At 33.9% G+C, this 26100-nt stretch overlaps 1 protein-coding gene across 4 annotated transcripts in view; it reads left to right on the top strand.

Annotated features, from left to right (window-relative positions):
* Positions 1 to 26100, top strand: part of LOC149784943 (fatty acyl-CoA reductase 1-like) — a 55907-nt gene that overhangs the window by 9413 nt on the left and 20394 nt on the right. For all 4 annotated transcript variants that reach the window (XM_089978590.1, XM_089978589.1, XM_089978591.1 and 1 more), the window contains exons 3-8: positions 1075 to 1250; positions 10597 to 10669; positions 12281 to 12387; positions 15027 to 15204; positions 19580 to 19624; positions 23476 to 23594. In XM_089978590.1, coding sequence (XP_089834716.1) covers positions 1075 to 1250; positions 10597 to 10669; positions 12281 to 12387; positions 15027 to 15204; positions 19580 to 19624; positions 23476 to 23594 — 698 coding nt within the window. The remainder of the gene's footprint in view (positions 1 to 1074; positions 1251 to 10596; positions 10670 to 12280; positions 12388 to 15026; positions 15205 to 19579; positions 19625 to 23475; positions 23595 to 26100) is intronic.

Genomic DNA, 26100 nt, shown 5'->3' with positions numbered 1-26100 from the left:
ATAGAGCTTGTCCTTACAATCCTGGTCTATATAACACCTTTTTATAGTCATAGCTGTTTAAAAGAAGAAAAACAGGTTATCGGGTATTGAGTCTTTTTTTCATTTGTTTGTTTCTTTTCCTTTTTATTCATATTTTGGATGCTGTTTCTTGTGACACTTTTCTTAATGGTAAATGGACTCATCTGAAACGTGTGACCATAAATATGGGACACTTTTCTTAATGGTAAATGGACTCATCTGAAACGTGTGACCATAAATATAGGACACTTTTCTTAATGGTAAATGGACTCATCTGAAACGTGTGACCATAAATATAGGACACTTTTCTTAATGGTAAATGGACTCATCTGAAACGTGTGACCATAAGTATAGGACACTTTTTCCCTTTACTGAAGAGTTGTAAGTCTACAGTGCAAATCTTTTCTGTATTAAGGAAGCATTGTCATAACCTTTGTACTGTCTTCCTTCTTGGGACCCCTTCAATGGTGTAAGTGGTTAGAGCATCCAACTTGGATGTTGGAAGTCAGGGATTTGAACCCTGGCTGAGTTGTACCAAAGATTACAAAAATGATATTAGAAGCTGCCTTGCTTGGAGCTCAGCATTAAGAGGTTAGTGTTAGGACTGGTCAGCCTGGTATCAGGATAACGTGACTAGGTGGGACATGATTCTACAGGTCTTTGGCATAAGGCCCCAGTGCTAGACAGCTCTTTAAACTGCCATACTTCAGATATTGTAGGTATATAACTAGAAAATTGTTAAAGCTATTTTAAAAAATTAAAATCACACACAGTGACGACACACTCATCCTTCTTGCTTTACTGAGAATTACCAAAACTGCAAATAATCCGATATGTAAAGGAAATTTTTGTGAAATGTACCATGAAATTATTTTTAAATGATACAAAAGACAGAGCATGTGGTATAATTTTGACAAAACATGGTTTTTGAAGTAATTTATGTAACAGTTAAGATTAATTCAGTGTATTATACAGGTAACTTACACTGGAAATTATGACTTACAATATATTCTTCTTTTGTAACTTTAATTTGAGAAATTACTTTTATTTCATCAGTTATTTGACAAATTAATAGAGGCTAACCCAAACTACAAGTCCAAAGTATTTGCTGTGGAGGGTGACATTATAAAAGAAGGACTTGGAATTGGCCAGGTAGAGGAGAAACTTCTGATGGATGAAGTGTCTGTTGTGTTTCATTCTGCAGCCACCATCAGGTTTGATGAAAGCATGAAGTAAGTAGCTGTGACAAACGATTAGAACTGTTGGTAAAGCTATCCTAGTTAATTGCAAGAGCTATCCTAGTTAATTGCAAGAGTTTACATTTGTAGGTGTTGATGCAATTCATTTTTACATTTTTCGAACTTTACCTTTAGTTGGCATGAAATAGCCATGATTGTGTTGATATGCCATACGTAACATACATAAATATATTCTAGGCTAAAATTTATCACAAAATATTGAAGATTGTCTGAATCATTGATAATGTAACTGTTGAAAATTTTCTGAATCATTGATCTTGTAACTTGAAAGATTGCCATTAGTGACTTCCAAAGTATAATCTTGCTTTCCTTTTTGCAAACAAAGTGGTATTAGTGACTGCCAAAGTATAATCTTGCTTTCCTTTTTGCAAACAAAGTGGCATTAGTGACTTCCAAAGTATACTCTTGCTTTGCTTTTCGCAAACAAATTTGCATTAGTGACTTCCAAAGTATAAGCTTGTTTTTCTTTTTGCAAACAAATTGGCATTAGTGACTTCCAAAGTATAATCTTGCTTTCCTTTTTGCAAACAAACTTCAGCATGTCCAGATTCCACTTGACCACAGTAGCTCAGTTGGTAGAGCATTGGACTGGTGATTCAGGGGTCATGGATTAATATCTCACCAGGTCAGTCTAGGTCAGCTGTCTTGGTGTCTTTGGGATAGCCACTTTACTCACCAGGTCAGTCTGGGTCAGCTGTCTTGGTGTTTTTGGAATAACCACTTTACTCCCATTTTCTTGGCATGTTATAGTCAGTCATATGTTGAAAGTACCATTTAGAACCAACCAGACAGCATGAGGGTCACACATTAGATTTGCATTTTTGCAGTTCCACATTCAGTAATTAGCACTTTTACATAGAACAGTTGTTAGTTGCCCATCTATGCCCAGTGGTTTCATCTTAATTAACCAGATTCTTACGCATGCCAGCATCTAGAATGCTTACAGTGCAAAGCAGAACTTGACAGTGCTTGTAATGTAGTAACTATACATTCATATGGAATGGATAGTTTTAAATCATTTTTCACAAGTTGTTTGCCACTGTTAGAAAAAATATAGGCTGTACATTTCTGGATACGATATATACACGTATATAAATCTAGTCAAATTGCAAACAACATATATCCTAACCCTCTGTATCATAATGCAGCAGCAGATTAGGGTCTATATTATTTGTTCTACTGATTACTCCTAACAAACTGAACAGAACCAGATCTGCCAGTGCATTATGCACTGGCAGATCTGGGTTTGTATAGTTTGCAGTTGGACTTGTCTTATAAGTCAAGTGAGTATATATATATATGGCATATCAAGTTTGGACCGGTCCATCCTTCAGTATTTTTCCATGCATTCTTGTGTCTGTCTGTCCATCTGTCTGACACTCAGATCACTGTCAACACTGATTGTGCAAGGGTAATTATATTTGGTATGTTTTGAAGAATATATAGATGACAATGATGGATTTGGCTTAGGATTGTAGCCACAGGGGAAGGAGGGAACTGGGGGTCAAAAGTCACATTTTGATAGGTAATATTGATTCTTCCTTATAAGTTGAACCTCATCTATACTGTTTGACAAAGAATGATCATATTTGATATGGCGTTTTGTGAATAGCAGCATGTAATAACTTAGGTTAAAGATGTTGGATTGTGAATTGTTATGACTCTATGGTCTTAAACTAAGTAAGAGAAAAGTTGCAACATCAATATACTTAGTTAAATTCAATAAATAATTTATTTCCCTGGAATACAAAGTGAAAATTAAAAGGAACTTATGGTTATGAATTAAATTCCAAATAGTCTTACAAGATCTACTACAAATCCAAAAGAAAAGTGTTTCAAAATGTTTCCAGTGATGATCTGAATAAATTTCACTCTTGAATGTGCTGATGTACCAGTAGTCGTAAATGTGCTGATGTGCCAATAATCTTGCAGTATCATGATGACATAATCCAAAATGTCCCTGAATGAATTAACAATAATTCCAAAATAGTGTTTAGTCCTAAAGTCACTGAGCACTTGGTAATTCCAACAGATAATTTACAGAAATAAATCCCATCAAATTATAAATGACTGCAACTGAAAGACTGATTCCATTAGATAGATAAAACAGCAGTAATAATTCTGATGTAAACACCTTTATATGAGTGCATTTTTCAGACCATTCTAAGTTGTAAGCAATGTCAGGTCTTTTACTTAAATTTTAGCAAACTACGTGGCAAAGGTCAGGTAGACAGGGGAAATACAAATGTCCTGAACTCAAATCCGAGCAAACATGTTTATCTACAAATGACAACAATAGACAAAAATTAGCTTTATAATATGGAGTTTATAGAATGACCCATATGTTCTGCAATCATAGACAAACATTAAACACATGATATAGACATACATAACAGGTTGCAGAAGAAGACAGGTTGGATTCAAAAGTATCATTGTCATAGGTGTTTTGGTTTCACGTTTTCATAGGTGGTATGGATTTTTCCATTTAACCTGAACTTTATCTGCATCAGTTCATGCTCATTAGCATACCATTATACCTGATTCTTCATTAGCATACCATTATACCTGATTCTTCATTAGCATACCATTATACCTGATTCTTCATTAGCATACCATTATACCTGATTCTTCAAAACAGAAGTTTTTCTTTTTTAACTTTATTAGAGCTTTATCATTGTATATCTGAGTATTTCATTTAAGTTGGAATGGAAAATAAGTTACTAAACAATAAATTTATAAGTGTGGTTAGTCTGACCAGGCTTCAGATCATTAGAGTTTAAAGGAATACCAAATGTTCCCATCTATATACTCATGTAATGTATTAGAATGGGATTCATATATTAAATGTATCAGCGCCATCCTCATTTCTTTGTTTACTTTATATTTATTGACCCTCTCCAGCTCATTGCCAAGCTGCGTTGAAGACGCTATGAACTAAGTCATCTGAGTGTAATTCAATTACGTTTTAGGGGTATCGAGTGTAATCAGATTGACATTTTAAGAGTACTGAGTTCAATTAAATGCCATTTATGGGGTATTGAGTGTAATCAGATTGACATTTTAGGAGTATTGAGTTCAATTAAATGCCGTTTTAGTGGTACTGAGTGTTATCAAGTGACATTTTAGGAGTATTGAGTGTAATTTGAATGGCATTTATGGGGTATTGGGTATAATTAAATGAAATTTTAGAGGTATTGAGTGTAATTAAATGGCATTGTAGGGATATTGAGTGCAATTAAATGGCATTTTAGGGGTATTGAATGTAATTAAATGGCATTTGAAGGGTATTGAATATAATTAAATCACATTTTAGGGGTATTGAGTGTAATTAAATAGCATCTGAGGGGTGTTGAGTGTAATTAAATGACATTTTAGATGTATTGAGTGTAATTAAATAGCATCTGAGGGGTGTTGAGTGTAATTAAATGACATTTTAGATGTATTGAGTGTAATTAAATGACATTTTAGATGTATTGAGTGTAATTAAATGACATTTTAGATGTATTGAGTGTAATTAAATGACATTTTAGATGTATTGAGTGTAATTAAATGACATTTTAGATGTATTGAGTGTAATTAAATAGCATTTTAGATGTATTGAGTGTAATTAAATGACATTTTAGATGTATTGAGTGTAATTAAATGACATCTTAGATGTATTGAGTGTAATTAAATGACATTTTAGATGTATTGAGTGTAATTAAATGATATTTTAGATGTATTGAGTGTAATTAAATGACATTTTAGATGTATTGAGTGTAATTAAATGACATTTTAGATGTATTGAGTGTAATTAAATAGCATCTGAGGGGTGTTGAGTGTAATTAAATGACATTTTAGATGTATTGAGTGTAATTAAATGACATTTTAGATGTATTGAGTGTAATTAAATAGCATCTGAGGGGTGTTGAGTGTAATTAAATGACATTTTAGATGTATTGAGTGTAATTAAATGTCATTTTAGGAGTATTGATTAAAGCTTTTCAGGATTCAGATTAAAAATAAAATGAATATAGGTGTCATTTTTGCTCATATTCAGATTCAAGACAACCATAACTTTTCCTTTATGTGCTGATTATGGATGGTAAGAAAGGGCAGAAACTTTTTGCCTGTTAAGTTTCATGTGAGAACTGCCTCAAAAATGTCTGTAGGAAGTGATTGGTTCATAATCAGAAGTGCATGGACATGTAGCCAATTTGATTTAATTAAAATTCTGTGATTTGATTACAGGTCTCTGGAATTTGTCAGATATGCCATGTCTGTTGGGATTGACCTTTTGACTGACTTCTTGATTGACTATGAAATGTTCAAATCAGACAATGTCAGTTTCAGCTGATACCTATGTGTATTGATCTCACCTTACACTTAAGTTTGGGAGTAGACCATATGGTTTCATGAGTAAATAGATATTCTTAACAAACACTTGTCAATTTCACAAAGGCGCAAAAAAGGAAAAGATAAAAAAGTTCCACCACAAATTGATGTACATTCATTTGGGCTTTGTAACAATATGAGGGCACCAAGATTTATTTTAACAACAAAGTCCAAGACCCCAAAAACTTAAATGGTTTTGACCCAGCATTATGTTTAACTGCCTATGTACATCTTAGTGATATGAACAGAGGTCTCGCAAGGATTTTAAAACTAGGAGTCCCATCAAAAGATGTTGTCCCTTCTTTCCTACAGAATCAACACAGATGTGAGTGCATCTATTTTCAGGTGGAGATGTTTTCGTAATGTAATTACTCACTATAATAATGCTTCATTACAACAGTCTATTGACAGGATCGCAAATTTATGGTTTATTTATTTGTATATGTACTTGTAGTAATTTTAGGCAAATAAATAGTATTGGATTTGCTGTTTTTCTTGTATTTTCGCAAATACGTGTCAAGTAAAAAAACAGCGCTTAAAGCGCATCTTGCGAATTCCAAAACATAGCATTGTCCCATACGTTTCTGACCTACATAATTTGCATTTTAAAGATAAAACTGTAATAAAATAATACATAGGCTTTGGTTTCAATGATTTGTATATTTTTTCTGAATATATTTGCCCGATGATTTAAGAAAACAGACAATCTAATAAACTGGTACATCCCAGACTTAGCGAAGTCCGCCATTATTTCCCATTAGGCCTACTGGTTCACTTACAGTTTCAAACTAATTTTATGACGAAATAGTGTATAAGAGGCAATTAATAAATATCCTGATCACCGATTCTGATCTTAAAACACAAGTTTGTATGTTTTATCATCAAAGGATATCATGCAGGAAATTGATAGTTGCTACCTTACTCGGAAAAGGGTTAATGGTCAATCAGCTATCAAAACATTATACTTTTGAATGGGCAAGAGTTTGTTTGTCAATGTAATTGATATAAAAACTAGGCCTAGCTACTGATGCCTTGAGGAATACATTTCGCTACAACACTAGAACTAACCAGGCTAAGACGAGGGGCATTAAAAAAAAATATGGCATGGTCAGTCAATGTACCTCTTAAATAATCACAGGGCAAAGTCGTTTTCGCTTTCCTTACATAAGAAGGTGAAGTTTACATTTTTAGGCAACTTGTCACCCACTTACAAATGGCATTTTGTCTGAGGTCACATGCACTGCTTATTCCGCCACATTTGGAAATGAACACAGTAACGAAAGCTAAAGTTGTTTATTTTATGTACTTTTATAAATGACCACATCTCTGGGTCTTTCTGCCTCAGAATTCAATCACTGTAAATATCAGTACATTTCCACCCGGCCGCCAGTCAAAGCCTTTGAACTTGCCGCCCAGCTATTGCATCATGTTTTTTTTATATGTACTCTTATAAATTAGCAACATGTATGTACATAAAGGGGTCTTTTAGTCCTGAATTCTGTCATTGTAAATATCAGCACAGCTAATTGATCAATACATTTTCCCACAAAGCAGGTGGCTGAAGCAGGACTGGCAAGTCTTTGAATTTTCCATACACCTATTACATGCATACGGAGGACTCTCGCCTCAGTGATTTTCTGCGTCCCAGATCAAAAATTGGCATCCAAATACGCGTAATTAAGCGTTTCCGAGATCTCTGTATGAAGCTGATATCTGCATTACTGAATTGGAAGGAAACAAAGAAACTGATAAAAGACTTTAAGTGTGAAAATGTGTTTGAGTTAATTTTTTCTTTAGTAAGATCATCTGGGAGTTGGGATGGTAAGGGTATGTGGGATTAATTGCAACTGCTCATGAGGAAACAATTGTCCAAAAACAGTTCAGTTTTGGGGACCTCTGGTTGATTGATATGTAAAGGCTTTGTTTGCTTTGATATGACCCATATTCTGTACTTTTTTGACTGTTATTTGACCCCTATTCTGTACTTTATTGACTTTGATATGATCCTATTCTGTGTCTTCTTGTACTTTGTTGACTTTGGTAAGACCCCTATTCTGTACTTTGTTGACTTAGATATGATGCCTATTCTGTACCTTGTTGACTTTGATATGACCCAGTTCTGTACTTTGTAGACTTTGATATGACCCTATTCTGTACCTTGTTGACTTTGATATGACCCCAGTTCTGTACTTTGTAGACTTTGATATGACCCTATTCTGTACTTTGTTGACTTTGATATGACCCCAATTCTGTACTTTGTAGACTTTGATATGACCCTATTCTGTACCTTGTTGACTTTGATATGACCCCAATTCTGTACTTTGTAGACTTTGGTAAGACCCCAATTCTGCACTTTGTAGACTTTGATATGACCCTATTGTGTACCTTGTTGACTTTGATATGACCCCAATTCTGCACTTTTTAGACTTTGATATGACCCTATTCTGTACCTTGTTGACTTTGATATGACCCCAATTCTGTACTTTGTAGACTTGGTAAGACCCTATTCTGTACTTTGTTGACTTAGATATGATGCCTATTCTGTACCTTGTTGACTTTGATATGACCCCAATTCTGTACTCTGTAGACTTTGATATGACCCCAATTCTGTACTTTGTAGACTTTGATATGACCCCAATTCTGTACTTTGTAGACTTTGATATGATCCCTTATTCTGAACCTTGTTGACTTGATATGATCCTATTCTATACCTTGTTGACTTTGATATGACCCCTTATTCTGTACCTTCTTGCACTTTGTTGACTTAGATATGATACCTATTCTATACCTTGTTGACTTTGGTGAGACCCATATTCTGAACTTTTTTGACTTTGATATGACCCAATTCTGTACTATGTTGACTTTGATATGACCCCTGTTCTGCACATTGTTGACATTGATATGACCCAATTCTGTACTATGTTGACTTTGATATGACCCCAGTTCTGTACCTTGTTGACTTTGGTGAGATCCCTTTTTGTACCATGTTGACTTTGGTGAGACCCCTATTCAGTACCTTGTTGACTTTGATATGACCCCTATTCTGCACCTTGTTGACATTGATATGACCCAATTCTATACTATGTTGACTTTGATATGACCCATATTCTGCACCTTGTTGACTTTGATATGACCTCCATTCTGTACCTTGTTGACTTGATATGACCCAAATTCTGTACTATGTTGACTTTGATATGACCCCTATTCTGCACCTTGTTGACATTGATATGACCCAATTCTATACTATGTTGACTTTGATATGACCCATATTCTGCACCTTGTTGACTTTGATATGACCTCCATTCTGTACCTTGTTGACTTGATATGACCCAAATTCTGTACTATGTTGACTTTGATATGACCCCTATTCTGCACCTTGTTGACATTGATATGACCCAATTCTATACTATGTTGACTTTGATATGACCCCTATTCTGCACCTTGTTGACTTTGATATGACCTCCATTCTGTACCTTGTTGACTTGATATGACCCAAATTCTGTACTATGTTGACTTTGATATGACCCCTATTCTGCACCTTGTTGACATTGATATGACCCAATTCTATACTATGTTGACTTTGATATGACCCCTATTCTGCACCTTGTTGACTTTGATATGACCTCCATTCTGCACCTTGTTGACATTGATATGACCCAATTCTATACTATGTTGACTTTGATATGACCCATATTCTGCACCTTGTTGACTTTGATATGACCTCCATTCTGTACCTTGTTGACTTTGATATGCCTCCTAATCTATAACATGTATTTCACCAACTTGCTGTATTTTACATTATCTTTTCAAGAATGGCCAAATGTTTTCAAGAATGCCTGAATGACACAGGATATAAATGTTGATGTTGTGATCAATGTGTCTTTTCGGAATTTTGAGATTATGATTACCTTGCAAGTCAGAGTTTGAATTTTAATTTACGTAAGCTGGTTGAAATTGCTACCTTATGAACTAATTCAATAGTGCATGGTTAACATTTCACCTTATTTGTGTCTTTTTCAAAATGCTGCTAGATTTTATAAACAAACAAATGAAATGAAACCAGTTTATGAATATTGACAAAAAGTATTGTTTTGAATGTTCAGTTATTTATTTCAGCTGTATTAATCATAAGATCAGCAGATGTCCAAATGCTTAAATTAAGCGTAACTGTAGTCATTATTTAACACATCAGAAGTTGCATCGGACATGATTCTTTTGCATCCTATCAGAATTTTAAACATCAATTTGACAGGGGTAGCTGTTGGTAGATGGGTGGAATTTGGGAATCCTTCAGTTGACTGACATCAGGTGATGGTTGGAGTTCATGGATTATAAAAAGTACTTGATTGAAATTGTTAAAGCTGCTCTATGAAGTTAGTTCATTTATAATTTTGTTTCTCTCCAATTTGATTAACTTCTTAAAAAATGATTTAATTGCAGAGAATAGTGTTTCATCAGTACAAAAATATTGTTTGATAAGTAAATAAATAAAGAATAATTAATTGTGTGTATTTAGGATTTTTGCAAACATGAGAAGGGAGGTTCTGTGATTGTAATAGAGATTAGGTTGAAATGGAGACTTCAAATTACAAGTTTCCTTCCTTTATGTTTTATAAAATGTTATTACATAGAAAAGCCAAGTTTTAAATATGTTGTATTATAAACTGTTACTACATAGAAAAAGCAAGTTTTAAATATATGTTTTATAAAATGTTATTACATAGAAAAGACAAGTTTTAAATATATGTTATATTTTACAAAATACTACTCACATAGAAAAGCCAAGTTTTAAATATATGTTACATTTCTGCAGAGGCACAGATGAAATTGTTGAGTATACTTATTTAAGAAACCAAGTTTGATACAGAAGAAAGTTAAGCTTACTTGCTGAAATAAAGTCACTGTTTTTGGCCGTACACTATTCTGTGTATTTTGATAATTGTAGGTTGGCAGTAGAAATGAATATCTCTGGGTTGAAGAAACTGATAGAACTCTGCAAAAAGATGAAGAAATTAGAGGTAAAATGTAATAGTGAAAGTAATTCACCAAACACTTGACAGTCGTTTTTAGGTTTAGATAATTTATAATTTCTAGAATTTAAAAAAAAAATCATTCTAGACAGAAGGACAAGTAGATTGCAAACTTTACTAGTCCTGCTGAATCTTCACTAGTCCTTCTGAATCTTCACTAGTCCTTCCATGGCAGTATCACGCTGGTTTGAAAATTTTATAAGTCTTGTCTACAGTGTTTTAGTCTGTTTCCTCTGACCTTTCCTACCCCATTTTTGATATTCTTACATTTATGTTGGGGCGTTAGGTCAGAGTTCATTGCCTATCCAAAAGTTTGATATTTGCTAAAACTGTATCATATTACCATGATGTAGCTCTTACTGCCAGACATAGTGATCTTTCACCAACCTTGCAATGCACCCATCTCACATGAAATCAATAGGAAGATGATTTATTGTCTTTGTGATTTTATTATACCTATAATACTTTATATGAAGACAGTGGAAAAGTAAAGTGTTAAGCCAATATTTAATACCTTCATCGTAGGTCCATGCTCATGCTTTACTGCTTCCAGTCTAAGGATGTCAGCTTCTACTTCATAGTATACCTCTGTTGCCGCAGTAGGTTGTCCTTCTGAAACACTCTGGACAAGGATGATGTAATCTCAAAGATGACTTGCAGCATCAGCACAAACATCCCATTGATGTAGCCCTTTGCTCTTGCATTTCCTCAAATGATGCTTTTGAAATAACATGTTCCAGTTGACTTAGAATGACAGTAAAGCTGGTCTTCAGGGCCTTTAATGCTTTTGTCTTGCTTGCTAACCATGTCATGTATGATATTAAAGCAATAAAAAAGATGTAATAAAACCAACAAAGCTGAGAACTAATTACAACATTGCTGATTTGTCCTTTGCCAATTAACCTATCATTAATCATCTAATTCTTGTTTTTCTTGTAAAAATCCATTTTCTAAACTCCCTCTTGTACTTGATTGTGATAAAGTTCCAGTTTTTGCACCTCAGTAATATATAATTAAGTGTTAAGGATGCAAATGCAAACAACTTGACCTTACATCTGTCACTATCTCCTATAAAGATTAGTTCCTTAACTAGGTTGATCATTATATCTGTGCATACTTCCTAATCATGTTTAACAAATATATTTAATTAGGAAATAATAACTTATTGTGTACATTTGACATCCATAATAGAGTCATGAATTATAGAGATGGGATTTTGATAAATTGAAGTTTAAATGCAATTATCTTATCTCATCATTACATAGGTAGCCATTTCTTAATGTCTTTCTGCCATCAAAAAAACAGTGGATGTAGAGCAGTAAATTTTTGAAAGCAGGTTTGATTAATGTAAATCAGAAAATGTTTTCAAATTTATAATTTTAGCAACTTGAGCAAGACAAATAAATTTGTAAACATTTTATTTGGTTAATAAATAAAAGTTGATTCCGTACCTGTTGATATACATATTGATTTTAATATGCATGTTGCCAGTAAGTGAACTGTAACAATTTTATGATTCATATTAGCTGAGTTTTATGAATATGCCAAAACTCTATTGTCCTAAAATAGCTAGATTCACCTTAGTTTTTTTCTTTACAGGCATTCATTCATATCTCCACAGCCTATGCAAACTGTGATAGAGAACAGATCGGAGAGGAGATCTATCCGCCACCCATTCACCCAAATAGACTCATGAGCGCTGTGGAGTAAGTTCTGTTTGCCCTTAGAGAAGAGACATATATCATTATGTCCCAATATATCTTGTCTGTCATAAATTTAGATTTTGCTAAGTAATGTTGGAAGCATATAATGTATTATAATTTTATAATTACAATTTTACTGCTGCTGCATCTGTATTGTATATTTTTTATAAATCCGCATAACTGTAGGCTGTTCAAGGACCATTGGCATGTCCAAACTCTGGTTAAGTTTCATGGGTCCTTTTAAAGAGGTTTGGGTTTACTGAGTTTTAAGTTTATTGTAATTAAAAAATGAAACATTCAGCACCTGAACTATACTTTTATTTGAAAAGGATTTCAGTTCACTGAAGTTTAGTTATTTCACAAACTGAGTTTTAAGTTTATTGTAATTAAAAAATGAAACATTCAGCACCTGAACTGTACTTTTATTTGAAAAGGATTTCAGTTCACTGGAGTTTAGTTATTTCACACTTTGCATAACCATTGTTTTCAATATTCTGTCTTGTGTTCATCTTTAATTGTGATGTGCTTTCCTTTACGACATCCTCCTTGCCATATATTTGTCAGAATGGTCTGACAGATTTAAATCAAATAGTAGTCCAACAGAATAAGAGCTAGGCAGGTCAACTTCAGTTCACTCGCCCTACAGGAAAAGAATTTGGTTGGTTAACATTAATTAGGTGGTCCAGTAGGGAAAGAACCAGGTTAGTCTGATTAGTGTCCCAGCAGGAGAAAACCTGAAGTTGGTAAATTTTAATTCATTAGCCCAACAGGTAAGCAGCTTGGTTGGTCAACTTTAATTCTACAAGTTCAACAGGCCAAGACAAAGATGGGTCAGTTATTAATGCCTCATAATGAGAAGAAAAAAAGGAAGTTGTTACAACAGTTAATTCATCTGCCTTCATTGGAATACTGAACTGAAATTAACTTACCACGTTCTTTTCCCATTTGGAACCTAAATCATTCTCCATAGTTAAATAATTACAAATGTTTTCCTTTGTAATGGCATTCACATTGGTTAAGGTCATATGATTCAGAAAACTTGAACTTATTAGTTAATTATACAGTATAAGTACAGTATTCTCCAAAAGTACAAAAAAAATGTGTAAAAGTAATTCATATTTTGGGCAAGAGATCATGTACAAAAAAATATAGGATATGACATTGAGAAGGATTTATAATACCACAAGGAAAATGAGGCTACCCATATGGTATTGTGAGTACGGTACCCTTTTATTCTGGGTGCTAGCTTTTTTGTTTAAGTTTTTTTCTTCTTTATCTTTTCTACTCATCATCAGAACTGTCAGAGTAATTTAATTTTACAACTAGCATGAGCAAAGGTCAAAACCAAATGCAGTCTAACTGTGGGAAGTGTACATGTGTTTACTGATAAAGGATAATATTTGTTGGGAATGGAGAGGTCATTATACTTGCAAAGAAAATTAGCATGCTAAATGGTCATTTTTGGGATTTACCAGAAATGGAGTCTATAAGGATATAAATATTGTGATATTTAAACTTTGAAATTGAAGAAGTATGGTATGTATTTGAATACTTAATGTTTATAATTTAATTTATTACTGTTTTCCTTCTTTGACGAAAACTTTATCTAAACAGGGGCAGTAAGGTATTAAATAGCAGGCTGAAGGGCTGAAATATCTCCCATATATGGGCATACTTTATTTTGATCGTGAGATGCAAGATGAAAAATGTGATGGAATACATATCTCTCTCTCTCTCTCTCTCTCTCTCTCTTCAAAACAAAATTGAAACAGCATTTTAGCATCAATGATGCAATTTCAATCTTTGAAACAGTCAATTGCAAGAAACAATTTCTTTTTGCCACTACATACAGACAAGCCTGTTTGTAGACAATATTGGCAAAGCACATTAAAACTTTCACAAATTATTGGTCTTGGGATTCATTACTGTACCATCTTGTTTTCAATTAAGGTAGCCAAACTGGTACAGTAATGGACCCCAAAACCAAAAATTAGCAAATGTTTTAATATGCTTTGACAATATTGTCTACAAACAGCCTTCACTGTATGTAGTGGCAAAAAGAAGTTGTGGAAGTGAAAATATAATATAGTTTTTTGAAAAAATTTGTATCGCTACTTCTGATGAGTGGATGGTCATGGGGTTTTCACTAAAAGACTTCTTACGATGTCCAGTTGATCTGAAATAAAAACAGTGCCAGTCCGATGCTCAATATGGCCACCATGGCAGCCATGTTGAAAATCTTGTTCTTGCTACTCCTTCTGAATGATGGTTGTATCAACATGGGGTTTTCACAAGTACTACAGCAGCTAATTGGACAATATTGTTATCATCGTAGAATATCAGAGATAGTTTCAACACTTGATAGTATAAAGGAAGAAATGGTCTTGTCTTGAATTCCTGTAGATTCTTCTCATCTGGTAGTGTGTCAGTCCCATGGGGGACTCTTGTCCTATGTAAATTCTCCATTAGAAATGTGAAATCAGTCTGACCAGTTGATAATTCTGATCTTTCTGGCTATTGTCCTCATGTTGTATATCCTTTACAACAATGGTTCAAGGAACAAGATGTGATTGTAAGTTTAATAGAATTGAGATTATTCTTTTAATAATTAGGAGAAGATTTAATTTATGCATTTATTTCAGATGGATGGACACAGAATCCCTAGATGATCTAACCCCCAAGATGGTTGGAAATCGCCCTAACACCTACACTTACACTAAAGCTGTAGCAGAGTACCTGCTAAAGGAGGAGGCTGGTGGCCTTCCTGTTTCTATCATAAGACCCTCCATTATAGGGGCCACTTACAGGGAGCCTTTCAGGGTAGATAAATCATTTTGTTATAAAATGTCAATACTTTTTTGACAGAATTGCTGTCAGTGTTCATGTGACTGATATTTTAAATACAGTTTTCTTTCACAAATCTGACTCCCTTTTGTGGTTTCATTGGATGTTTTGGTGTCATAGCAACACAAGGGTCATTTAATGCTGAGGCAATCTGAGTAAAATGTCTTGGTCAGAGATACATTTTGTTAGCTGACCCAGGCTGTCTAATTTGATATTCAAATCTGTACCTCTTTGGCTGCATGATTTTATAGTAACAGTGTACCATATTCACTCTCTTGTAAGTTTAGTCAAAATGTCCACTGCACAGAGCTAGATCTGCTGTCGCATAATGCACCAGCAGATGTGGGGCTGTGGAGTTTGTTAGGAGTAATCAGTAGAACAAACAGCATAGATCCAGATCTGCATGCACATTATGATATGGCAGATCAGGTTCTTTGTTGTTTAGTTTTACTTGACAAATAAGCTAATATGGAAGGTAAGTCAAGGTAACTCATTTTTCCAACAGCTGACATTTAATGGGCATATTATAAGTTGCATGTTTTAGTCTTACCTTCAAATTCTCATAAGGCAGCATTTGCTAGGCTTTCAGGTGTAGAAAGCTGAATCAGTCATAAAAACAACTGACCACTTACATTTGCAGGTACTGGCATTTAAAACTGTCAGTTGATAACTTTTAAGCAATCATTGACAGTAATCACTTACTGATAATCTGTAATCTTGGTGGGCTGTTGACTGAAAACATTTTAAGCTAGGTTGTAATGTTGAATAATGTTTCATTTCTTTGATCTGTGAAGCATTAGTGAGACATAGGGATCACTTTTCTGATGGTGGTGTTGTCATTGTTGACATCAGCATGAGTTTTAAGTTTTGCTTGTTGCTCAGTCTCTCTGACACTGTTGTATCTACAATCACAAAACTAGATGGTTATATTTGTCTTGAAGGATCATGCTGACCACAGGAAATAGTAGGTCACAGTGGCCTACTTTTAATGCTCCATTGAGTATGTTACAATTATACATGTCAAAATTTTCGGAAACTTCTACCTGGTACCCATTGATCCTAACAATCATTTACCTGGGTACCCAATCAATGGGAAATTGTATTAAATGTGAACCTGAACTGCTTTGTTGTAGGTTCACACATGCCAACCCCCAGGAGAGATATAAAGTAATTATTACTAATATAAGTAGCAGAAAGGTGTAATCTGCACATAAAAAGAGCAGTCTGTATACTACATGCCATAATTACAGAAAACTGTATGAAAAACATACTTTTATTTTTGCTGCTTACCTGGTTCTGCAGTTAAAATTTTTGTCACAAATTGGCTAAATCCATGTGGATTTTTAGTTATTACAAGAGTATAGACACAAAAGAAATTGATAAATTATTTGTGCGTAACACTCACTTTAACTAGTCTACATTTCTACAGTAACTTTTGCAAATAGTCATAAAGTCCACAAATGATGACTTTTGTATTACACTGTTGTCAAATTTTTATTTAAGATTTTCAATGTGCTATTGATTTGTCCTTTTTCAGATGCAACATGTTTTTAAGTTCAACAAAATCCATCTCCTTTAACATTTTTCAGTCATATAACATCCATCAATCACATCCATAAAGTCCGTTTATTATGATATCTGGTGCCATTTATTTTCAGTTTAGACTGGTTGTTTGCTGCATATGTGGTATCAAAATTCAATGAATCTGTGACACGTGGTTTCACATTTAAGAAGTTACCTTTGTTTTTTTAGAACTGTACATACCATAAATAGAAAATAAGGAAATTCAGTGGATGTCTAACGATGAACAAAGGGGCTTGTTCTTGCTGTTCCAATTTAACAGTCAGTCATATATGTACTATATAATAAAACAAAACTAAGTTGTAAATAGGTGCAGTGCATCATTTTCCTTTGGCCAATGAGAGAGCAGTTTTCTATTCAGCATATTAGGCGATCATGGCAATGTCAAGTGGTAGTGTGAGAAAATTGTCTGCCATTCCTAAAAGTTAAAAGTAAGCCAAAATTCAGGCATATAAAGTTGAATGCCTGAGCTAAACATCGGTACAAAATTTATTTTGCTTTGCGAAATCTAGCTTGAAATAATAGCATTGATTCTTAAATAGGTCACACAAGAAAGAAGAGTAGTATTATTATGTAGTACATATATGACAAGTAAATTATAAGCAATGATAAAAGCCCTGTGACAATGAATAAATGCACACATGACACAAGCCTCGAACTGTAATATTTATTCTGTGTTTGATCTGAATTTGGAATACTTTTTTTAGGGGTACCTGGCTGTCGATTTTATTTCCCGGGTTATTATCAGCAGCTGGGTACCTGTTGGCATCTTTAGTTACAATTTTACATTTGGCAGAGTCATGAAATTTGATGTGCATATTAATTGTGTAGATTGTACTTACCACAGTTAGAAAGAAGAATGGCAGTCACCTACTGTTCCAGTAACTTTGAACAGATTTTGGCATGCCATCAAAACTGATAATGATCTGGTCATCACCTGAAGATACATTGATTGAAAAATCACTTTGCTCCTTGTTAGTTATTGCACTTTTTGTCTTGTCTGGTTTGAAAATCACAGAGGTAGTTGTACAGTGTATGCTTTATGTATATCCAGTGATTATGGTGTATTAAGTTTTTTTTGTGACATTTATACATAAAAGAACAAAACAGAATCACAGTTGCTTGAAAATCACATATCTAATTTAAAAACATTTGTTTTTTGAAAGCTTATTAAAGCATTTGAGTTACCTGCTTGGCAAAAATACAATTTATCTTCAAAATTTTGTTGCCATGACAGTGGACAATTAAAATTGCTTCACTCCATTGTTGCCAAAATTATCAACCTTGTTACTTCACAAGTCTGATATGTAGGTTTCATTTAGTTGGGGAAAAGAAAATATGTGAGATATCCTTTCCAGATTTCAACAGCACAGTTGTAAATTTTAATTCCTCTGCCAAAGATCCTGTCAGAGAAAATCAGGCTTATATTGACTGGGAGGACTGAGGCAGAAAGTTTACAGTTCTTCAAGTGACTATTTTTTAGAGCAGCATCTTATTGTTTTGCAGTGTAGGCAATCATAAGTGTATTTATAAGGCAGATAAAGTTGTAAATGCTGCCATGCATTCACCTGTTTTCACTTGAAAGATCCTGAAACGGACTTAAAAATGAACATATTCAAGTCATATGTCATAAAGTCTGTATGTGGCAATACCTGTCAACTAGACATATGTTAATACCTTGTAAAATCTATAGACAACCATACCTAGACTACTGAAATATTATCTGGGAAACACTTCAGACAAGAATATTAGAAATTATTTAATTTGCAGACCCATCCTAGATAATGCTTTAAACATTCCAAATGCGATGAATGATATTGAAATGTTAACAGCAAGTGACATACTTTTGTGAAAGGCTACACTTATGTACAAAGTTTCAAACAATATGGCCTGATTATAACAAGGAACTATTTTGTGCTAACAAATAAGGCAAGACTCCCATTTGGAATCAGCTAACCACCTTTCCATTCCAAAACCAAATAAAGAACACTTTAAGAAACATTATGTGCTGGCAAATATGGGACTGTGCAGTTTGTTAGGATTAATCAGTATAACAAACAATATAGACCATGATCTGCAGGTGCACTATGCTATGGCAGATAAGTATCATTGTTTGCAGTTTGACTCGATTTATAAGTGTGTATGGTATGACATAAGATTGTAATTTTTAGTGAATTGATGTGAAACTTGGTACATTTGTTGCTAACCATAAGAAGTGCATGTTGACCAGTCTTTTTGTCACACCATTTTCAAAGAGCTGTGCTTGTTTTGTTTTTTTTTCCATTTACTGTAGACTCGTCTCTGTGGTGGGGTAAAAGTGGGATGTGGTGGAGACTCATCTCTGTGGTGGGGTAGAAGTGGGATGTAGTGGAGACTCATCTCTGTGGTGGGGTAGAAGTGGGATGTAGTGGAGACTCATCTCTGTGGTGGGGTAGAAGTGGGATGTAGTGGAGACTCATCTCTGTGGTGGGGTAGAAGTGGGATGTAGTGGAGACTCATCTCTGTGGTGGGGTAGAAGTGGGATGTAGTGGAGACTCATCTCTGTGGTGGGGTAGAAGTGGGATGTGGTTGAGATGAGGGTATATCTATGTGAGCAAGTTCAGCTTTTGTCTATTTTCAAGTTGTATTAAAATTAAACAATTATCAAAATAATTGAGACTTGATAAAGTCAATAAAAACTAGAATTTTATTGTGAATATTCATTAAATATAGAGTTACAGCACTTTTCCTGAGATAACTTTGGACCAGAAAGATTCTTTTTCTGTTTTAGGGGTGGGTGGACAACTTCAGTGGACCATCAGGGATATTTGCAGCAGTAAGTTTTTGTTTAGGTCTGTGAAAAGGGATTGCCTTTTTCTTGTTATTATGTTTGTATTTTTTAAATACTGTACATCATTATTTTTTTATGTTTGATTTATATTGCTGATTTTTTTAATCTAAGACCTAAGAAATATGTATTGTTATTTATTAGCTCACCTGGCCATGAGGCCATCGTCCTGCATTTGTTATGCTTATTGTATCATTTGCAATGCATCATCCATTCAAAATTGCTATTTACAACTTTTCAAACAATGCTTGAGAGAATTCGACCAAATTTGAATGAAAGCATCCTGGTCTGAAGATCTTACAAATTGATTCAAATAATATTGGTATGCCATCAAATATGGCCACTTTTACTAGAAATAGATAGACAAATAAATTGCTTTTTCTGAAAAATCATTGAGCAGAATTTGACAAAACATTACAGAAAGCATTCTGCCATAAAGGTCTCTCAAAGTTTTTCAAATGATGCTAAAGCACAATCAAATGTAGATGCCATTATGAAAATTAGATAACCTTTAAACTTCTCAAAATATGCTCACCAGATTTGGTCTAAATGTGGTGGAAAGGATCCTGGCCTGAAATTTGTTAAAATGATCCAATATTGCTGCCATTAGTAAAAATAGAATTTTTTAAAACTTCTTTCCAAATAACCAAGAATGTGACTAATTTGACAGAAAGCATTCCAGCATGAAGGTTTTTCACAATTGTTAAACTGATGACATCTACTGGTATAGTCAAAAATATTGTCACCATTATTAACAATAGAAGAACCTTTAAACCTACTCAACATAATTTCACAGAAAGCATTCCAGCATGAAGGTTTTTCACAATTGTTAAATTGATGACATCTACCGGTATAGTCAAAAATATTGTCACCATTATTAACAATAGAAGAACCTTTAAACCTACTCAACATAATTTCACAGAAAGCATTCCAGCATGAAGGCTTTTCACAATTGTTAAATTGATGACATCTACCAGTATAGTCAAACATATTGTCACCATTATTAACAATAGAAGAACCTTTAAACCTACTCAACATAATTTCACAGAAAGCATTCCAGCATGAAGGTTTTTCACAATTGTTAAATTGATGACATCTACCAGTATAGTCAAAAATATTGTCACCATTATTAACAATAGAAGAACCTTTAAACCTACTCAACATAATTTCACAGAAAGCATTCCAGCATGAAGGTTTTTCACAATTGTTAAATTGATGACATCTACCAGTATAGTCAAAAATATTGTCACCATTATTAACAATAGAAGAACCTTTAAACCTACTCAACATAATTTCACAGAAAGCATTCCAGCATGAAGGTTTTTCACAATTGTTAAATTGATGACATCTACTGGTATAGTCAAAAATATTGTCACCATTATTAACAATAGAAGAACCTTTAAACCTACTCAACATAATTTCACAGAAAGCATTCCAGCATGAAGGTTTTTCACAATTGTTAAATTGATGACATCTACTGGTATAGTCAAAAATATTGTCACCATTATTAACAATAGAAGAACCTTTAAACCTACTCAACATAATTTCACAGAAAGCATCCTGACATATGGCTTTCAATTTTATATATGTGATGGTATTTCATCATCAGATTTGGTCACTATTGCTAAAAATAGAAAAAGCTAAAATCACTTTTTAAACACTGCCAAGAGAATTTGACCAAATTTTGACTGAAAGCCTCCTGGTATAATGGGCTTTCAAATTTGTACAAATGTTGCCAGTCCACCATCGGATTTGGCTGCCATTGCTAAAATTGGACAGAACAGTAAATGACTTCCACTCAGAAAAAGCATTCAGGTATGAACATCTATCAAATGTGGATGAAGCTACAAAACTTGAGAAATGTTAAATCATTTTTGTCTTAACATATGCAATCAAAAACATTGGAAGAAATTTCAACAGAATGTATCCAACTGTGCTTGAATTCTCACTAGAGAATACCAAGGGAAATAATTATTTAGAAATGTTTTGGGTAATGTAGAGTTGTCTCCTTGGAGAAAAGTTTAAAACATAAAAATCAAGATTTTAGAATGCAATATCTAAAAATGTACAATTTAATCTGAAGATAAATATGAAATAGCAATATAATAGGTAACACTCTAAATTTATATTAATTTGATAATGTAATTATATTTATAAGACTGGTAAACAGTGGTTAGCATGCTGGATTCATTAGCAGGAATACAAGGTTGAGATGCTGATCAGACCAGACTTAGGCAAGACTAATTACACTCATTGCTTGGTGAAAAACTAACTAAAGTAATTACTTAAAACACCTTAAGCAGGCATAGTCCATCCAAACCAGAAATGTGTTTTGTTTTGTTCATGGCTGATGCACACCAATAATTTTAGATTTAGAAGAAAAAAGGATGCTTGGGGACTGGCTAATAATTAATCTAGGCTGAAGAACTGAAAGCATTTCTGGTGCACACCATTAAATATATCTTATTTCCAGAATTTCTTTACATAATTAATCATGTGAAAGAAAAAGATTTCGATTTAAGAAAAACTTTTTTCTTGTAAAAACCATGCCCAGTTTTATTTGCAGAGAATTATGGCTAAAAACTAGGGCACATTTGTATTTCTTGCATTATAATAACCCAACTTACTTTTCCCTGAAACGCTTACAAAAAAATCTGTAACCTTAAAGAAAATCTTGAGAAATTTGGTTATTAGTCCAGTATAATCAGATGGTGGGACTTGAACTTGCAACAATCTGGTTATGTTTCCAATGCCTTATCCACTGTGCCACTGTATCTCCCTTGGATGCAAATTTCAGTTGTCTCCAAGTTATGACTCCAGAGGATGAGGACATACCCTTGAATCGATTCTTAATACACAGATTAGCTCCCCTTCTAATACCAATTAAGTACTTATACTTTAATGGTGAGTCTGTGAACAGTTTGTAAATTTTGAATTGGGGCTGGAAGAAAGCTAACATACAACACTGTGTGTATAACTGAATTTTCTTTTTTATGTAAAAAAAAGTGATCGTTTATATATGGTGAAGGAAAGAAGATAAATTATACCAACATTAATAGAAATTTTTTCTTTCCCCTCTATAGTTTCAATACCTGTGTGAATTTGCATTCACAAGCAGACATATGTCAGCTACCTAGGTGAGTGATATCATTTCCAATTGGGCCTGACCACTCCGGTGGCCTAATGGTTAGAGCATTCACCTTTGGTGCAGGACATGGATGGTTCGAATTCTGGCAGTCATACCAAAAACTTATAAAAATGGTACTAACGGTTGCCTCGCTAGGTGCTCAGCATTAAGAGGATAGTGTTAGGACTAGTGTTCCAGGTATCAGGATAATGTGTGGGTGGGACATGATGCTACATGTCTGTGGCATGATGCCCCAGGGCTAGAAATAAGTATAAACTGCCACACTGCAGGCATCATACTGGCTTGACAGAAACTTTTTATAGCTATGTTAAAAATCCAAATCACACACACACACCAGTTGGACCTCTGTTTATGGAAAGTCTTATTTTTAATAGGCCTATGGCAGTTTCTTACAGTTCTCTTTCAACTTATTGTGTGCATTTTGCCTTTTTTGATTGAAAGTGTAAAACTATATATTTTGAAAATTTCATAAGTTATTACTTTTTTGGGAGTATTAAATTCTGTGGAATTTTGTGGTTTCCCAAGAACAAATGACTTTAAAAACCCAATTAAAAATATATTTTATGTCAATGCCATTACTATGTGAGGCATATTTGTGATTTTGTATTTAAGTGTAAAATATTTTTCTTTGCAAAAAATCGAGAAAAATGAAGCCCATGAAAGTAAAGTATTCTGCATACCAACTTTTCAGATTGGCAAGGGAGTATTGCGAAGTATGAAGGGAGACTTTCATGCTACTGCTGACATTATACCAGTGGACTTTGTAAGCAACCTGATTATAGCAGCAGCCTGGTTCACAGCTACACACAAGTAAGTACAAACAGTAGCTGGAAAAAGAGAGTACTCATTTTTACTTGGACACAGTTTTATGTTAAGAGATATAGGGACCACATTAACAGGTGAAATAGAGTACTCATTTTCACTTGGACACAATTTTATGTAAAGAGATCTTTTTGGGACTTACATTATACCAAAGTCAAAGAAGGAATCGTTTGGAAAGAGCATTTAATATAGTGGTCTGCTAATATGAAACATTTCAAGGGGCCTAAGGTGGGCTTCTAGCATGTTTTCTTTTCATTATTAATGTCTTAATTGGATACACACTCAAGACAGTCGAACAGTTTTGAGCAGTATAAATATCTGCTGCTTTTTTCTAACTTTTTTGTCCCAGATGAATTTTTCAGTACAGTATGATATTTTATTTATTTTTATTTGCTCACTAATGCTTTTGCATGTGTTATGAGCTTGAAACTTTGTTTGATTTGCAGAATAGCTCAGTTCTTTAGTGCTATCTTAATTATTGTCAGATTGTACTGTATATGTTATATATATAATATATGCTTTAAGGTAGGTTAGTTCCTGTATCTAATGGAGTTACTTTCTCTAAATAAAATTGTTATTGTCATTATTATTATTATTATTATTATTATTAAGTCTAGTCCTACAATATAAGACACATCACCCAATATTTTTGTTCTGGGGGGTGATAGGTCTTTCTGCCTAACTAACGGCTCTGTGTAGCATGTTTTGATGTTGACTAACAGTGTAATGAAAGTCACATTTTCAGGAATATCACACACAACGGGCAACCAATAATGATGCTTTTTTACAAAGTAAAGTTATAATGTTTTTGCCAGACTTTACTTACCCTGATGTCTTCTCTCTAATAAATTCAAATTCTCACAAAAGAAATGGACCTGTTTTCAGTTTTTGTTGGTTTACATTTCATTTGGCTGGAAAGTGATGAAAGCCCGGAATGCTTAAATCGGGTCAAGTTGAATTATTATTCTTTAACAAAACGAATAAAAATATAGTATACCTATTGGAATTGTAAGCAACGTTTCGTTTCATTCAAGAAACATATCCCCCATATGAATCTACTTAAACATACTTCGGCATACCTCGACTACCGTCGCATTGCAACAAATTCAAATGTATGTCAATGGAACATGAAGATGTGTCCATTCGCCTGTGTCATATTTTCATTTCATCAGGATAAGGACAGTACAGTAAGAATATTAATTACAAATAAATTAGTAGAAGAGTGTTGATATAGGCAGCCAAGTTTGTGAGATATTCCTGAAACATTGACTACTCATTCCGATGTCAACCGACATTGGAACTGGCTATACACAGCTGTTATTTGGGTAATAAGACATGGCACTAGAACAAAAACAACATGTGATATGTCTTACATTGTAGGACTATATTAAGTCATAACTGAATTATTGATTGTGTTTTATATAAAATATGTTGTACATTATTGCATTGGATTATTTCACCCTTTACCTTATGCAGGCGTCTTTTGGACGCCTCTACTCCATTCGCATGGAAGCGCCTTTTGATGCCTGCTGTAAACATCAGCCATTTTGAGCTGGTTTTCGTAGCGCCACGTTCTGGGAAAACCCCCCCATTAGATACTACATTCATTTCTGCGAATGACAATTACGTCAGATCACGTGGTTGCTGTTTATGCACTGGTTGATATCTGCTATTTAAAGTAACTGGGTCGTAATCTCCACTCTCCAAAATGGCAGTCGCGGATTTCATTCAGTACTTATGAAGTTTTCACGATTAGAATCACAACTATGAAAGATTCAATAACTTAGGTAAAGGCTCTGATATTGATGTAGGCAGCAATTAGTTTTTATAAATTATCAAATTCAGATGACTTAGTGATGTTGATGCAGATGAAAAACATGTAAATTTCGAGTATGAGAAATGGCATCTACGGTTAGTCACGTGGCCTCACTGACATGATGGTGAACAAGTTCTCTCAAGATTTACACAGCTATAACAATCAGACTTTACTCTTAAATCTTTCCACATGTAATAGATGTGTACCAAAAATGTAAAATGGTTAAAATTGCTGTTAAACATAACATAACACTACATTGCTTAACAGTTCACAGGTAGGTTTATGCGTATGCAGTCAACTAGTAACAGGTGTTCTATTTATAGCGCGCTGCACTTTGTAACTATGCTCTACGAGGTAAAGGGTTAACTCATTCAGCCCCAACACTGTTATTAGTATCACTGCTGCTATGCCCCAGCATCACTAAGCTGTGTCTAGCTGCTTGTGCCCCAGATGGTTTTTACCTGTTTGGAAAATTTGTGAGCATCATGTACATGCATTCACTCTTACCTTAATTTCTCTTCTTATATCAAACAAAAATCCACAAATTTTTCACCATTTTTTCCAAATGAATTTGTCTACACAGTGATATATTTTGTTCCTATTTGTCCAAGTCTTTTTCACAACTTATTTACACACTATTTACAAAATTATGTGCAACATTTTGAGAAATATCATGTC

Source organism: Sinohyriopsis cumingii, chromosome 13, assembly GCF_028554795.1.
Source record: "Sinohyriopsis cumingii isolate HCF-2022 chromosome 13, ASM2855479v2, whole genome shotgun sequence".
NCBI classification, from domain to species: Eukaryota; Metazoa; Mollusca; class Bivalvia; order Unionida; family Unionidae; genus Sinohyriopsis; species Sinohyriopsis cumingii.
This window is presented reverse-complemented; position numbering and strand designations above follow the sequence as displayed.